Raw genomic sequence first — 17,062 nt, 5'->3', positions numbered from 1 at the left:
ATTAAACATTACATTTAATTAATTATTGAATTAAACACGGAATAGTTAAAACAATTAACAACAATTATAATTGGATATTAATTTTGACACACAACCTTCAAATGAAATATTTTATACCTTGGCCGTAAGATCCTCCACCACATATGATTACAATCGAGTTATCTCCGTTTCCCCCACAGCCTTTGAAGGCAGCGGTTTACTGAGATTACAAACAGGGTCCGTGGGAGGTACACGAGAAGTGATGACGCGGTGACGTGGTCATCGCGGTTCAAATGACATAACAATAATGATGTGCTTTGTTTCATGGTTTACACACTGCTAGATGTGTGCTGATAAAACATGTTTAATCTTATTTTAATGACTTGTCAATCAATTATTTATATATATTAATCAGCTACTTAATCATTAAACAACACATCTTGGCTTATAATAGCCTAATGAAGATAGCTGAGGGAAAAAGTTGATGAGCAAATAATGTTCGCTTGCCCACTTAACAGGATGTAGAAGGTGCAGTGGAATTATACCACACCACATATTTTTAAATATATGAATAAACTAATATTCACAATGCATCCCTTTCTATTGTTGCCCATTATGTTCGCATTATAAATCCCATTTCAAACATTCAATAGCAGCTGGGGACAGTTTGTTTGCTTAGAGCTGAAAGACCAAACCAAACAAAATTCAGTGACCAGTGCAGAAACAGCTGCTTCTCTCAGTTATCAAAATGGACTACCACTGGTGCAATATATTTACGTATTAACTCTGAATAGATGTTCTTTAAAAAAAAAAACATGGCTCATGTATCACATGGGAACCATTCAATTTGAAGGTACTTTAGGTAAGTAGGCCCTATTATTGGCTACCACCAGGAATTTCATACCCTCAATATGGTTTGAATGTAATTTATGTATGAATCATTTGCTCGCCAGCTTACCACTGTCATCAGAGACATCATCATTTCCTATGATTGTGCTATTCTATAGCTGTTCCCATCTGTCACAAGAGGTTTCAAGGTCTGTCTCATCTTCTCCTGACAAAGGAAAATCAAGAGCAAGAGCAAACCCATTCAGTGTTTTAACCAATACGTGACTTGCTAGCTCAAGCACAGGGGGATTTTTTTCTTCTGCTTTTTGGAAATGATTAATTCTCTCTGAGTAATTCACAGGAAAGATGTTGCTAAAATAGCACAAGGCAACGTGAAAAGCTTGTGACAAAGACAATCTATCTTATCAATCTAACAAGCTGTGAAATAATGTATTAGTCAAATTCCACTCAAAGACAAGTCGACTGCTGAAGTTGCAGATAATTTGATAACTTCAATAGTTAAAAAATATGTATTCCTGAGCGGATATCTTGCACAGAAAAGTAATGTGAATCTTTAATGAAGAAAAATAGAGGTGCAGTTTGATGAATGTGATTTCGTATTTATTGACAAGACTGCCTCAGCTCACAGTCAGAAACTAAATACAGAGAAGATGTGAAACATAAACTGGAGCCATGTCATGCATCTATTTTGGCACTCGTCTTTCAGCCACTGATCAAAAGAACCTTTTGAGATCAGATGAAACCTAAATAGTATGGAAAATGATCAAATGAAGAAAGAATCGCCCTACTTCTTGTACACGGTGCTTTTCTGTAACACAGACACACACAGACACACACAGACACACACCTGAGGTATACGGGTTGGCAAAGCCTCATACAGGCTCAACAAAACAAAACAAAACAAAGTCATGTTGGATTAAGACTTAAAATTAACTCAGCAGCATCAGGAACAGGTCCAATGTACAAAAATAAGAGAAAACATAAATACTCTTATGAAAAGTATTCTTCTCTACACAAACATGAGCTCACATTTAATGTACCACAAAAAAAAAAAAGAAAAATCATGCAACAAATTATTTGTGAGAATCAAGTGAATATGCATTGATCAAAGAGTTATGCCTATGTTTCAATTGTTTCATGAAGTGATTACACATAAGAATGCCCAGAATACAGTTTAGTTTGTGTGAGACAAGCGTAAAAACATTGCACAATGTAAATGGGATGATAAATGACTGCAATTACTTATTGACACGCGCACACACACACACGCACGCACACACACACACCTGCCATAGATGATCATCTTACCCGTGTTTCAAAGTGCATAGCAGTCTGGGACCGCAGACCAACCTGCACCTTTGGTCATTTTTGCAGTGTTTTTAAGATGGCATGGTTAATTACAATTCAATCATGATGACTGTCATTTATAGGCTGGAAAAGGAGGCAAAACCTAAACGGAATTTCTTAGGATTCATGATGGTTAATTCTACAGATGTTTTATTCCCAATTCCTTGCATGATGACTTTGTCAAACAGGAGGTTTTCATCTAATGGCAATGATTATTTTGCCAAGATGCTTTCTTGGGAGTAGTTATTACACACCTTGCGCGCACACCCACGCGCTCACGCACACTAGCAAAAAGGAAATGCACAACACACACTCTTCATCAGTTGGGTCAAGCAACCTACATTCACTCTTTAAATTCCCTGAAGTTATTTACTAGTACAAAATCAAATAAACCTTCCACATTGGCCCCGGCTCATCACCTTTGTCTCCTAACATTATATTACTGATAAGCTACGGCAGCCAGCACCAACTACTGGCCAGGTAATAGTCCAATCCCCATCACTGAATGTTTAACACTCCACATTAGAAATAAACTGCATTGCATAAAAACCTAGCTGAGTACATTTACCTTTATTTTCCTCTAAGGTGAGGTAATCTTAAATTCTAGCCAATGATCTATGTCATTATCATTACAAACACCTTGTTGTGCCTACCAACACTACAGGTTAAGAGTGGGCAGCACCAGCCCAGCCATCCTAACCTCCAGCCTTTGGCCTTTAACTAGTTTAGTCTCAAGACATCCTTCATTTCAGTAGTTTCAATGAAAGTCCTTTGATTCTGTCTAATAAATGAAGGATCATCTTTAGGTTTTCAAAGTCAATACAGGATGTGAATGTGGCCGTCACACTGCTTTTACTCTCCGCCATCAGCTGTCTATAGGCTATGTTGGCAGTGAGGGGCTCGGAGGCGCAGGCCATTCAGAAACTGATGAGAGATCAGCATGAGGAAACTTGGCCTCTTAGGGATCAGCAGTGGTCAGGGGTTTGCGTCTGGTGCACTGTTCGAATTTACAGTTTGAGAGGAATCTGCCGAACACGGTTCAGTTCTGTCATCCTCTCCTGCCTTTGTGCAGAACTGTTCTTGTCCTCTGAACTCTTCTTCCTGTTTCTCCAATACAAACTCCAAGGTAGGTCCTCTGTCTGCCCCGTACTCGAGCTCCCCCTCCTCCGCCAGGCGGATTTTGATGTTCATGCCCATGGGTTTTTCTTTCTTATCTGGACGAGAAGGAGAGAAAACGATATGCAAATTTAGAGAAAAGAAAACATCTTCATTGGATTTGTAGACAGTAAGACAAATATAGAATACTGCCAGCCACATCTTTTAATCTTCCTCCTCCTGCTCCTCACCATGTCCCAGTTGCCTCTCCTTGGGCAGCAGCAGCACATCCACATTGTAATGTTCCTCCAGAGCTGCTGTGAGCAGGGCACCCTCCCGGCTGAACAGGAAGACCAAAGGCAGGGTGATGTCTTCAGTAGAGTCGCCGTCTCCCACCATCTGGAAGAGGGGAGTATCCTCGCTATTGCTTCCTTCACGGTGGTCTGAAGAAGAAAACAAGGGAGTTATTGGCATGGTTTAATTTCTATGGAGGTACAGCCTTCAGTATTTGATAATGGTTAACCTTTGCATATTGAGCGTCGAGATGGACTTAAAAAAATAAGAATAAATAACTCCTCTGGTAATCATACTCGCCTATAAAGATGACTCCTATGGCTCCTGATTCCTGCAGCCGACGAGCCTTTACAGCAAACATGCAGTCACCACGCAGTGCCAGAGCGATATTGCCTTTAAGCGCCATCGCATTATGTACTGGCTCACATGCAGTGTAGGGAGAAGCTTTCACTATGCTGCCCTTCACCTGCAGCACAAGAGTGTGTTATTGTAAGTTATTCTAGTGAGATAAAGAGAAGTACAGGTAAAACAGAACATATAACATTTGCATGGTTCAGGAACAATCTGTTATGGAATTGTAAAAGTAAATGCTTTGGCATTGGTTTTGTAAATTTCTCCATTTTTAACTTTTGGTGTCTATAATATCATTAAACACCTGTTTCTTACAAAAACTACAGGCATTGGGAGCCTTGATGTTACTGTATATCCTATTGTCACATTGGAAGCTCACCCCGTGCTCCTGCTTGGTGAGGTCCATTCCAAACTTGGCAGGTCCGGCCGTGAGGACTGTCCTACCCAGATATGGGGGTGATATGAGCTGAACAATGTGGGGTACCACCTCCTCCTCCGAAGTATGGCTCACCTCTGCCACCAGTTTTACCCGGTACACTCCTTTATGCTCCTAAAGGGATTTAGAAAACTTCATACTTCAAAACTCATCCAGTGGTTTCCCATATGTCATGTTTGAGTTGAAATAGATAACTTCTTCGACCATGTTATGTTTTAACCAGTTGAAACTGTATGGTTTATCAGGGTATTTGTGGGAATTGCGATGCTGTGTATTATTGTAACCTACATTCAAGGCATTTTTAAAGCAATACATTCATTACCTTGAATTTCCCCTCCATTAACATTGCTCTTAACCCAATGCTTATAAACCATTTTAAAAAAGCAAAAGGAAATTGTTCATCTACTGTGCATTTTCTCATCATTAAATTATTTCCTTTTCCCTTTAACTGTTTGGAACCATCATGATAACAGGAACTGAAAAAGCCGGTTTTGCATGCTTTAAACTCACAGAAAGTGGGGAATTATATCAAAACCCTGCTGCGGTCTGGTAACTTCGGAAAGTACTTTAACATATTACAATGACAGAGAATTATAGGGAAATTCACAAAACTGTCTAAACACTGTTGGTGATATTTTGATCCATTTGCCTACCTAGGGGGTTTACCTTACAAGAAAATGCGCTAAAAGGTAGAAGTGTATATTGAGGCACAATACATTTTCTGACTTACTTGGCCAACTGCCTGCAACCTCATGATACCAAATCCTTTATAGACTATTCCTAAATGTCTGCTACAGCATGATTGTGTGACTGTTTGTGTTTGGGACTGTTGCAAACCATTTTACTCCCTAAAGTTTCGGAGAGTTAGACAGGCAGAACTTCACGTCATGAGGTGAGCGAAGAGTAGTTAAAATACCTTCCGACTTCCGGTGACTCCTTCCAGGACCTCATTCAGTGGAGTGAGAGAAATGCCCATGCTTTTCAAGAACTCTACAGGCTCCATCCCATTATCATGGAGTGGTAGCTCAATTTCCCTGGAAAGTACAAACACACACCAAGTTGAAAAACGGCTGCTTTTTCACTTCCTACAACCCTATTTTCGGGGGTCCTTGCACAGACCACACTTTTGAAATCGACTTTCATTTTGATCTCAACTACACTCTTGTAAAGTTCTGTGACTGGATCTTGCTCAGTTGGGATTCTATCACTGTGACAAAAGTTGGTAGAAACAGAAATCACAGAAATATAATCTTCTGGGAAAGTACTCAGTTCCTGCTACAGTACAGCTGTCAGCTGTGCTGTCATGATGACTCACACACAGACTCACAAGGTGAAAACAATTTCTCTCATGGCCGGTAATCAACACACCTGACAGGTAAGGGGTGGAAGGCTCGTCCCACCCCTGTGAGGTACTTGTAGCTATCCCGGATGGTTTTGGCAAAAGACGGGTTGTTGGGGAACAACGTCTCCATGCTGGGGCAGGAGTGTGTGAAGAGATCCTCTTCTTGAGAAACAGGAACAGTCTCCTGAAGCACAGGAACGCTTTTTAGCTCAGACATGCAAATTAGGCTTGGGCGGTATCAGTTTCAATACCGTCATTAAAAAAATGCAATGCACTTATATAGGAGAGAGAGAGAGAGAGAGAGAGAGAGAGAGAGAGAGAGAGAGAGAGAGAGAGAGAGAGAGAGAGAGAATGATGGCGAGTCGCGCACCGAGAGACCTGGTCTCAAAGAAGAACACGACTTCTGCAGTTTGGCAGTATTTCGGGTTTCTGATCACTTGCTCAACGTTAATTGTCCTGTTTATGCCTAGCCTTCTCCTCAGATTAGGGGAGAAGGGAAATGATAGAAAAAAAAAAAAAAGAACGAACGAACACAAACGCTTGTTTAAAGGCCCTGCCCGACCCAGCCCGAGGGTAGTGGTGGGAAATTTCGGCCCGACCCGGCCCGTGGGTCGGACCGGGTTCGGGTCGGGCTCGGGCAGCGAAGCTAAACTCTAATTTGGTGACGTCGTCTGAGCCTTACGTCATAATTTTTAATTAGTCACGGTAATCCCGTATACCGGGGTAAAATAGGGAGGAGGTTTGACGGTATAAAAATTTGGATACCGCCCAACTCTAATGCAAATGTATAATTACAGGGTCAGTTGTCATCACCCCATTCTTAACAATAAACCATATACATTATGGCAATAAATAATAATTACCATTTATATTTGCCATTAAATAATTTTATATTCAGTTAAAAAAAAATCTAAATGGCAATATCATGTGTGTATCTGTGTTTGTGATAAACTGAGAGCTCTCACTGTATTGTTGCCTTGACAGGGAGGCTGGGTGATGGAGAGAGATACAGGGAGGAGGTGAGCCTCCGTGGTGAAGATGTAGTTGTCAATATCGATGGGCAGCTGGCTCTTCTCCGAAAACAGGAGGTACAGATATTTGAACATCTCAGCCAGAAAAAACGAGTCCATCCTACACACACACACACACACGAAAGATGTTGTCTCACATTCATGAAATATATTTGGAGTTTCCATAACAACAGTTATTTAATCTACAGAGTGGTTTGTCTTCCAAATGAAGCATGTCAGTGTGAACATGAATGTAATTGCATTTGCATACCTATCTTCATGCCTCCCAGTGCGGACATCTTGCACAGCAGCAAACCCGCAAGGCACCCTGGCGTAGGCATTGAGCTTTTCCACAATGGACTGTCCCACTCTGAGGTAGTAGGGGTCACCAGTGGCCTGCAGAGATCAAAATAATATCTGAACCACGAATGAAAAGGCTTTGTGCGTGTGTATATAGTACAAGAGTAGTACTTTCATTAATACTTATAACAGACCGGAAGCTTCTTATTGTTAGAACATGGAAATGCTTGTATTTATATGGCACTATCTTGGCACCTTATAGAGGTAGTAGGTGCTTTCTGCAAACTCTGGTCTCAGTAGGTGTTGGCCCCAATGAACTCTAAACTCTGTAGTGAAAGCCTGAAAGGAGAAAGCAAAAACAGTTTAGTAACACTGGCTTCTTTAATAATTTATTAACATGAATTTTGGGTGATATGACAATCTATATTTGAAGATATTGATAGTAGTAAAATTGTTGTTTTATTATATTATTTTTATACTGAGGTAGTGATTCTTTGCATCATCAAGATGAAGTACCTTTATTTGTCCTGTGCATTTCAATTAATATGATAGATAGGCAATAGCAGCCATATCCATGTGATTGCTGTTTTTAGTTCTCATTTGAATTTCCAGAAAATTCATTGTAATACAACAATGTAGAGTCCTATCGTGATACACAATAATGCATACTGTGATATATGATTATATCCATATCCCGACCCCTGTTGGGTGTAATAAATGCTGTATTTTGCCTACTTTATGTCATTTAACAAAATCAAAACAAAAAGAGCTTCTTTACCTCTGGAAGGAACTTATGCTGTTTGGTGACCTGGTAAAGCATTTCATGAGTTTCAATAGCTGGCTTCAGATCTCCTCTCAAAACCTGTGGAAACAATAAATGTCACTCCACCCCATAGAGACGTGTGCAATCATTTCTATTCCTTAAATGTGAATAAACCCTGACCTGTAAGCCAGGGAAGAATGCCAGGAGGGAGTCCATCCAGCTGCGCAGGCTCACAGTGGGATTGTGCATGTGTACATTGAGCAGCAGGGGAGGCTGACTGATGTACTTCATAATGGCACTGTAGTGCTGTTACAGACAAAGAACAAAGATATATCCGCAAATTAAAAAAAAGAAATGCCTTCTACCCCCAATCACTATATGAACGGCTAGCGGTGGTCCAATTATGTTACAACAGGGAGTACAATACAGCAAGTGCCAAATGCTTGGACATAGATTTTTATGTGGGTGCACATTGATGGGGGACTTACAACGTTGAACCTCTCCAGAAAAACATTGTCTCCTAGAAGAATGTAGGCCTTCATCAGATATTCATAGTATGAGTCGATACCAGCACCAACTCCACTTTCTGCAAAAACAAAAGTGATAAGGTTCATGTACAGAGCTGTGGAATATGTACGTACTGTATGTGTATTTTCTGCATGGTTCCAGTTTTCATCTTTTGTCTATAGCTCAATGTTGCCTCACCCCGCCGGACCCATTCTTCATTATGAATATTGATGACAGTCCCCACCAAGTCACTTCCCCTCTGTCTCCTCTGCCAGAGGACATCCAGAGCCTTCCTTGCATGTTCCTGTAAAACAATAATAAGTATTAGATTCTTGAAATATTTCTGGTAAAACATGTATATCTGTAATACCTCAAAAACAGAGTCTCCTGACAGTCTGCTGAGAGCAGCAAACTCCAGGATCATTGTTCCAGCACATGCTGTGCAGGTGTCCGATTCAGTTCCTGTGCGTGAGAGTGGGTTTAAGACTCCATACCGAAGATTCACCTGTAAAAACAAAAAAAACAAAACATGAATCTTCTCTACTTTATGATCTTGTCATTCTCGATCAATGCAGTGAGTCAAACTTCAGGGTCGTCCATGGTAACATTTGACAGTAGGACGTCTCCACCATTTACATATTTCACATCTAAAATAAGGCCTGTGATATTTAACATTAAGATAAGAAATACCTTAGGGTAGGGAAGGCCACTTGTGGTGTTAAAGGCAGGCAGTAATCGATGGCCCAGCTCTTTGGCCATGTGTAGGAGCTCATCGTCATACCATTGCATCCTCTCCCCACGTTGCCGTAGCAGGTCGGCCATCACATGGGCTCCCAAAAGCCCCCTGGAAAGATTTTTTTTACAATTACAAAATAAAACAGACTGGATGGAAAGGTGTTCATGTGGAATAATTCAATATTCAGAAGAATAATTTATCAAAAATGATTATAGACTTGATTGTTAATCAATTAAAACAGCATAAAAAATATATATACACACACAGTATAAGTACAATCCCAGACATGTTTCATACCCTAAAACTCTGATGTTGGTCTCAAACACAGACACCACCACATCGTTGTCCAGGCGTACATCGGTCATGGCCTTCTTCACTGCATCCTCAAACTCATCAAGCTTGTTTAACACCTGCTCACAGACAGGAACAAATAAATAGTGTCAAAAGAGGGGAAAAGGTCACAGTGGGAATAGAATACTGGGAAAGAAGAGCTGATCAAACTACTTTTATTGTTGTAAATAGAGGACGTACTCACCACCAGGGTATCAAGCGTGTCAATCAGTGTGAGAGAAAACCTACAGAAAATGTGGGAGACATGTTACGATGAGAGCCTCTGGCAAAGCACAGTGGAGCTGGCGTCCCACTTTGCCACTGATCCAGTTTCATATTAATAAACCACAGACTACTTAAGTGAAATTACATTATGAAAAGTGCATGGTGCATAAATGGATGTATTGTACAACAAGCCCATGACTTATTACCTTCCTGTGACTTTAATAGTCTTAAATGTGCATCTTATCCATGTACTCCTAAACAAAATTGGGCCATCTGGGCCATGAATGCTCTAAAGAGATAGCACTCCAAGCCAGTTACTGTTCATATTAGATGTTTTAAAGTGTCCATATAGCTTTGGGCTTCCTTTGGATGAAATTTTACTGAACTTACTTTCCCAATGAATCATCAATGTCCCCTCGATTAGGTTCCTGGCCACGGACTCTCCCCCTACAGCTTAGAGGCATCAACTCATCTGCTGGATATGCATATTTCTGCAACACAAACAACAGTTCCCGTCTTCAAGCTTCAGATAGCAGTCTACAGAATAGGTTTCATTAAGGAAAGTTGGAGGGTTGATATTTCTCTATGCGTGAAAAGAACCTAGCAGCCTAAAATCAAATCCCTCACACAACACAACAACTGGATCACTAGTGGAACGGGTTTTCTTTTTTCCTCACCATTTTACTGGCTACCCATTCCAGCTAATCCAGGACTGATATTGAAGGTCTATTTAAATTTGGTATCCCAGAAATCAGTTTCCAATTAGATGGCTTGACAGAATTATGAGGTCTGAGGACTAGAGCCCTACCAAGAAATCCACCAGTCACATATAAATTACAAAAAAAAATTACAGTAAAGTCATGCCAAATATTTGTTTGAGATCCAGGAAGCACTAAGCATTGTATTTTTCAACTGTTAATATTCAGTAAAAATCTTTGACTGAAATATGTTTAAAAGAAGCTTAAACTATATCTATACAAATATGTTTACTTGTGTTATGTTAAAAAAAACATTGGCAGAAATTTTCTATTAGATTATTTAAATCTTAGATGTTGATATTGGCCTAATTTTAATAATTTTAAATTAATTAATTTTTTTAATAAATTCAGGGTTTTGTCCATAGTCATAATGGGGTACTCACGTCTACATGTATCCTGTTCTTCCAACACTGATTAATACCATTCTCCTCAACTAAAACAGATTGTTACCCGTGCTACCATCTGTTTGCCCCATCCCTTCCATCCAACCACTCCCACAGCAACAATACCTGAATCAATACAATCAAGACCACCATGAATAACAGAATGTTCTGCTGGCATCTGTTGCAAAAGGCTGATACTGCAGGCAGCTGCAAAAAAAAATCCAGCATGCTTTCTGCACAACCAACTGGGTGACCATTAAAAAGGCCAAATGCATGTTAGTCTCATAGTAAAGTTGCTCTTTATACTACAAGTGTTTGACCTATTAAGCGTTTCAGAAGTTCCCTATTCAAATAAGGTTATTAAAATTAAGTGAAGACCTTACCATGTAACTGCCGTAAGCATGGTCAAACATTTCAATAATCTGGTCCCTGCAGAAAATAAATATGTCAATTAATCAAATGTGAAAATGGTACAAATCACTGTGATGATTTAACAATATTGCAGATAGTTCCACAGCCATTCATTCACAAACACTTTACCGGATAGCAGTCTTCTCCTCTGCTGTCATGGTCTGACTCTCTTGACATTTCGTCCAGCCAAGAAGACAGGTGATCAATAAAGTCTTCAGCAACATCCCACTGATAGAAGTGTGGCTCAGTTCCCAGTACATTGTATTTCCTATTCCCCCTGCGTGTAGTCTCGTTTCCGGTTTAAGCTTCGATATGGTCAAACGAACTCACGTGCTTTGTCCAACGCCCACACAAAGTCAAACAGTCCAAAAGGCACAGCTGTCCTCCTTCAAAGCCCCGATTATCCTCATTTAGGCACAGAGTCGGCTGCAGAGTTTTGGCTAACATTGATAGACGTTAACTACCCCCCAGTCCTATTTCTAAACGTCCACTGTGATTGTTCTGTAGCTGGTCCAGTCTTGTTACGAACAGCACATGCCCACAGTGCACTTCAGCTGATCGTATCTATGTAAACAATAGAGGCAGCTAGCTAAGCTAGTCCTCGATAAACAATGGCTGTTAACACTTTCACTATCAAGAAAAACGAGACTGACCGCGACAAAAATGGTTAATAAGAGAAAGCCCAGACAGGGCTAACAACACAACTGTAAACGTAAAGAAATATATAAAAAAAAATACTTCGGTAGTTGGCAAATCGAGTGAGACAACGAAGCTAACGCTTGCTAGCCATCACAGTGCTGAGAGGATCCATGTTGCTAGCAAGCTAACGTTGACAAGTTGCTAGTTCGCTGTCAGCAATGCTAGCTAGTTGGTTAGCCAACAAGTTCAATAACTAAAGAAAGAAAGAACAATAAAATCACTTTTTGGTTTAACACAACCGGTTCACGTGTACTGTAAACGGACTGTCGTACAGCTAAATGGTCAATGACACGTCGTCAAGTATCACACGGTCATACAGTACCTCAACGTCGAGTACGGAGCGAGCTGTCAAAGAACGGGCAGGCTGTTTTGCTAACTGCCGGCTGAGGGGGCTGTGCTGCTACATTGGGATATTCTTGCCCTGCTTCGCACATCTCAGGCAACATTTTACTCCCACGTAGGCTAACATGACGTATCCCCCTTCAGCAGGTGCCACTTTCGATGTTTGTATATATAACTGTCGCAGGCTTACATTAAATGTATGTTTAGGCTTGCAGTCTGACAATGTAACGGGTATCGGGTTGTTGTAGACAGGGAGGAAGGTCACCTGCCAGACCCAATAAAGGGCACACTCGCTATAAACATTTGGAGAGACGCACGTCACAAGGTAGGTGTTGTCAAATGCATTTCTTGTAAATCAGTCATACGGTAATTTACCGATTGTGTGTATTTACATTAAGTATTTTTTATCTTATAATACACTCACGGAAATGGTCACGATACTATATTTGTGTAAATGTTATTCGTGAAATATAATTTGTTGTTTTTTTCCACCACGAACACAATTAAACGAACCTAAAAACATGTTCATACCAGTTGATAGGTGTCTTTGCAACGTCATCCTCCACAAATCCTCATATCTTTGTAACTTTTTTTTTCTGGCCCCTACATCTGTAGTTTCCACAAGTTGCCACAAGATGTCGCAACACTACCCCCCGTCACTTCCATACCTCACCCGGATTTATGCATGTATTTGTAATATTTTTTAACTATTTTTTAAAAACGAGCTCGTGATTAGTTATTTTTAAAAATACAAAAAATGTATCTAAAGTTTTCCATCGTTTACATTCTTCTAAAGAGTCCTGGAGACCAATATGCTAATGTAGTGATGCTATAAAGAGATAATGATCATTTATTTGTCAGTTTCCTTCCGCCTCTCTGAGTCACGTCCTTGCCCCAAGAGCAAACACGACTTTCAGACTGTGAGATATTACAGTTTGTTCGATCACGCTGAAATCTAATGGCTTCTGGTGTGACAGAGATGGCCATGTAGCAGAAGTGTGCAGATTGTTAGTTACAGAGAAAGTATCCCAGCTGCTTCCTAACACAGACCACGGGTCAGGATAGTTACCATGGGCAGCGAGGAGGAGTTTACTGAGAAATAATAGTGCGTAACATAATGGGCGTTGCCTTCCCCAACTTGTCTCTGAAAGGTGTGGCGATTTTTTTTTACACACTGTAAAATTCCTCCTCTAACATCAATCCCGTTCCCTCACGGTAAGAGCAAAAATACAGTTTTCTGACTTTTTATGATCCTCCATGATCGTCTTTATTCTCATCGAGGAAATGGTGTTTTAGTCTGCAGCGATCGAGATGTTATGGTTTCATTTTCTGCTGTTGCAGTCTCGTACACGCATCCACGCGACTGTTTTCAACCGTACACTAATGCAAACGCAAGTCGATAGTACGTATTTACTGGAAGACATTAAGAAGAATAACCCAGCGTGTTGGATTATATTACCAAACTGATCAGAAGCAGAAGTCAGCTAAATCGCTGTACGGTGAAATGATGCTTAAACTTTCTGCTTTTTCATCCCCTTAGTTTAAGACTTCAACCACAACCATGTCTGTTTGGGTGAGTAGTTTGTATTTAAATTAGATTGTAATTTTAAAGTAACAGAAAATAAGAAAAAACAGTGATAATAAAGTATACATGTTGGACTTTTGTTGTAGGATGACTTGGACCTGCTCTTAGACTCCCCCTCATCACTGACCGTGACAGTAAGTTCAACATGATTATGATTACATGGGTTGCTATTGCTCGAATGAATAGTGACAAATCCTGTAGGTACACTTAGAATATAAAATATCAAACAGCAAACTATATACACCTTGTATGAGCCTGTGAGTGTGTTTCTCTGTTTATTCTAGTCCAGTGCAAGAGGAACTGTGAAGGACAAGGCAAACTTCAAAGTGGAAGAAGATGTGTCTGCAATAAGGAAGGCCATAGAGGGCCTTGGTAAGTTAATGAGTCACCATTATCAGTATTTGACCATATCAGACCATGCCAAGCACTTTGATCACATTTTACTAAATGTGCACGTCAGTGGAACCAGTGTAGTGTCCTTCAAGCTGTCGTCTCCTCTGTAGGTACGACAGAAAAGACAATAATTGAAGTGTTCACCCAAAGAAGTAACGCTCAGCGTCAACTTATCGCCAAGGCCTACGAGAAAGCCACAGGAAGGGTATACGATTTGACTTTTTAATTAAAAAAATCTTGTGACCAAGACACGGATCACAACGTGTGTGTTTATCAACCTTCCTCCATCAGAAATTAGTAGATGATCTGGAGGGTGACACCCACGGAGACTTCGAGGACTTGCTGGTAGCCTTGGTAACACCTCCTGCTGTCTACGACTGTCAAGAAGTCATCAAAGCCATCAAGGTTTATTACAAGCTTCATTTGCCTTAATTTGCTTCACATTTGTTTGAATTCATGCCTTTTTTACCCGGCTTGTGGCATAAGAGCAACTGAGATCCCATTTTGTTTCTCTCTATTATAACAACTTTCAGGGAGCAGGGACCACCGAGAGCACGCTGACGGAAATATTCGCCTCCAGATCCAACAGACAGATCAAAGCCTTGTCTGAAGCATACCTTGCAGGTTAGTTTCCTCAACACAAAGTATTTATCATTTCATAGATTTAATGGGAACTTGGGATTTTGTGAAGCAGTTGGCAAATGTTCACGATCGAATGGGTCTTCGATTTGCCATGAAATTGTCTTGTGCCGATTCATTCAAGAAACTGGAAAGGCGCTGATTCATGATCTGAAGTCGGAGGTATCTGGAGAATATGGCAAGGCGCTGCTCATCTTGGCTGAGGTACCGTACGCTAAACTCAAACAGTGATGTGCTAAAATCAGTAGCAGAGCTAACACATTCCATTTATTGTAGCTAGATGGGTCTGAACATTTCTACCCTATTCAAAAAATGTGATGGAAATAAAAAATAACCTACACCTTGAGAAAAAAAAGACTTAAATGAGCAGATGCCGAAAATATTGGATTCATTCTATGCATCACAAACTGTTGATCCTCACAGGGGAAGAGAGACGAGAGCACCAACGTGGATGCTGCCAAAGCTAAAGCAGATGCGAAGGTACGTTCACTACTCACTTCTGATGTTTCAATACAAAAACCGCATCAAACGGACGTCGGAGTGTGGTGTTGGCTCACTTCCTCAGTTGGTATTTTGACATTCTTGACCTTACAGTCGTTGCGCAACCTAACGCAGCTCTTGCCGATTCAAGCCTGAACCTCTCAGACATCTCGAATTAAAATCCTGATAGAAAAACACACTTTGTCACACTAAACCCATCAACTCTTAGAGTCTAAAGCTGTGTATTTTCTCCATGCAGGCCCTGTATGAAGCCGGGGAGAAGAAGTGGGGAACTGATGAGGACAAGTTCATCGACATCTTGTGCCACAGGAGTATTCCCCAGCTTCGACAGAGTGAGTTCACCCACAAAAAACATGGCTCTAGATGAAAAGTAAAGGCTTATTAGGATCCTCTAGACATTGTGAATGTCTGTACCGATTTCATGGATCAATAATTCACCTACACATTTCACCTGGAGCTACAAGTGTCTATTTCATGGTGGAGCTAGAGATAAAAAGGGAGCAAAACTTGTTTTGAAATGTGTTGTGTTTTGGCAGCTCTGGTAGAGTACAAGAGTATCAGTAAGAAGACTCTGCAGGAGAGCATTGAGAGTGAGATGTCTGGAGATCTGGAGAAGCTACTAGTGGCTGTTGGTGAGAATAATTAATCATATTTCCTGCCCATCTCTAACCCTCACATTGAACAGTGGTTAACCTAAAACATGTCACTTTTTTGGCGGTGTCTAGTTAAGTGTGTGAAGACTGTGCCTGCATACCTGGCTGAGAGGCTTTTCAAGAGTATGGAGGTGAGCTGTCAAACAAAAATATCCACCTACACCACCTTTTGAATCCCAAAGCCAGTGGCTCTCAAAACAAAATCCAGATATTGTTTGGTTGCACCCCATCCTTTTTAGCCACAGCAGACATTTGTATTCTTCACCAGCAGAGTGGAAAGGAATGTTAAGCCTGTTTTATTGTGGCTGCTTTGACTAAATGTGTACCACTGGTTTAAATGTGTCAATAGGCTCTTATAGATAACCAAAGAACGTGTTAAACCACACGGAAGCAGCCGTTATAGCAGGGTGATGTTTTACATTTAGGCAGGTCTAATTTGTGCCTTTGCTCCTCACCCAAATGTCCCTTTGTCCAGGGTTTGGGGACCACAGAGTCCACTCTGACCAGGATACTCACCAGTCGCTCAGAGATAGACCTGCTGGACATCAGAGCAGAGTACAAGAAGCTGTTTGGAACGTCCCTCTACTCCCAGTTAGAGGTCAGTGCACATGCCCAGAGATGACATCTCATATGTGCATTACACAACATAAATATTTAATGAATTTGAACCTGTTTCGAGACGTCGGACATGATTTGTGTCGGGTGGTTAAGATCAGAAGATCCGTGTTCTTAAAACCCCATTTCCTGTTTTATGTTTGTGTAGTCTGAAGTGTCTGGCAGTTATGGCGACGCCCTCAAACATCTGTGCGGTCAAGACGACTAACTCCTCCCAACTCCAGTGAAAAAGAAAATGTGGCGTGAGGGGGTACATGGGAGGAACATCAGCCAATCAGGAGGACCGGTCGGCATCATACCGATAACGTGTGCCTGAACCAACCATCTAGGAATGCTTTAACCATTTAGGTTTAACCAGACGGCACCGTGTCGACTGACTGATTAACAAGCGGTATCAACATTAAGAAACTGTTGAATGTCTTGAATTTATAAAAAATGTTTGTGTGGTGACTGTTTTTAACTCAACATTTATGAATTTTACCTTCTTGCATATTGTAACGTCCTGCACGTTTCACATTT

General features: G+C 40.8%; 2 protein-coding genes across 3 annotated transcripts; one reads left to right on the top strand and one right to left on the bottom strand.

The window, feature by feature from the left end:
- Positions 1–1,407: 1,407 nt before the first annotated feature.
- Positions 1,408–12,177, bottom strand: LOC311030151 (ER degradation-enhancing alpha-mannosidase-like protein 3). 2 transcript variants are annotated; one of them, XM_084035755.1, is made up of 20 exons: positions 11,246–12,177; positions 11,089–11,134; positions 9,955–10,055; positions 9,545–9,584; positions 9,307–9,419; positions 8,964–9,117; positions 8,644–8,778; positions 8,472–8,577; positions 8,255–8,352; positions 7,947–8,072; positions 7,782–7,865; positions 7,259–7,342; positions 6,975–7,099; positions 6,659–6,824; positions 5,720–5,874; positions 5,268–5,385; positions 4,295–4,465; positions 3,865–4,030; positions 3,522–3,713; positions 1,408–3,389 (listed from the first exon to the last, which is right to left on the bottom strand). In XM_084035755.1, exons 1-20 carry the CDS (start codon positions 11,374–11,376, stop codon positions 3,151–3,153), a joined length of 2,550 nt encoding a protein of 849 aa, XP_083891881.1. In that variant the 5' UTR covers positions 11,377–12,177; the 3' UTR covers positions 1,408–3,150. The 2 variants fall into 2 exon arrangements, with proteins under 2 accessions (XP_083891881.1, XP_083891880.1); XM_084035754.1 differs by having other exon boundaries at positions 5,720–5,877; positions 11,246–12,175.
- Positions 12,178–13,159: 982 nt separating this feature from the next.
- LOC311029422 (annexin A3-like) lies at positions 13,160–17,042 on the top strand. Its single transcript, XM_084034557.1, has 14 exons — positions 13,160–13,372; positions 13,698–13,730; positions 13,829–13,876; positions 14,027–14,114; positions 14,246–14,340; positions 14,427–14,540; positions 14,669–14,759; positions 14,899–14,978; positions 15,198–15,254; positions 15,514–15,607; positions 15,812–15,907; positions 16,001–16,059; positions 16,404–16,526; positions 16,692–17,042. Exons 2-14 carry the CDS (start codon positions 13,719–13,721, stop codon positions 16,749–16,751), a joined length of 1,017 nt encoding a protein of 338 aa, XP_083890683.1. The 5' UTR covers positions 13,160–13,372; positions 13,698–13,718; the 3' UTR covers positions 16,752–17,042.
- The last annotated feature ends 20 nt before the right edge of the window (positions 17,043–17,062 follow it).

Source organism: Eutrigla gurnardus (genome assembly GCF_963514095.1).
Source record: "Eutrigla gurnardus genome assembly, chromosome: 19".
NCBI lineage: Eukaryota > Metazoa > Chordata > Actinopteri > Perciformes > Triglidae > Eutrigla > Eutrigla gurnardus.
This window is presented reverse-complemented; position numbering and strand designations above follow the sequence as displayed.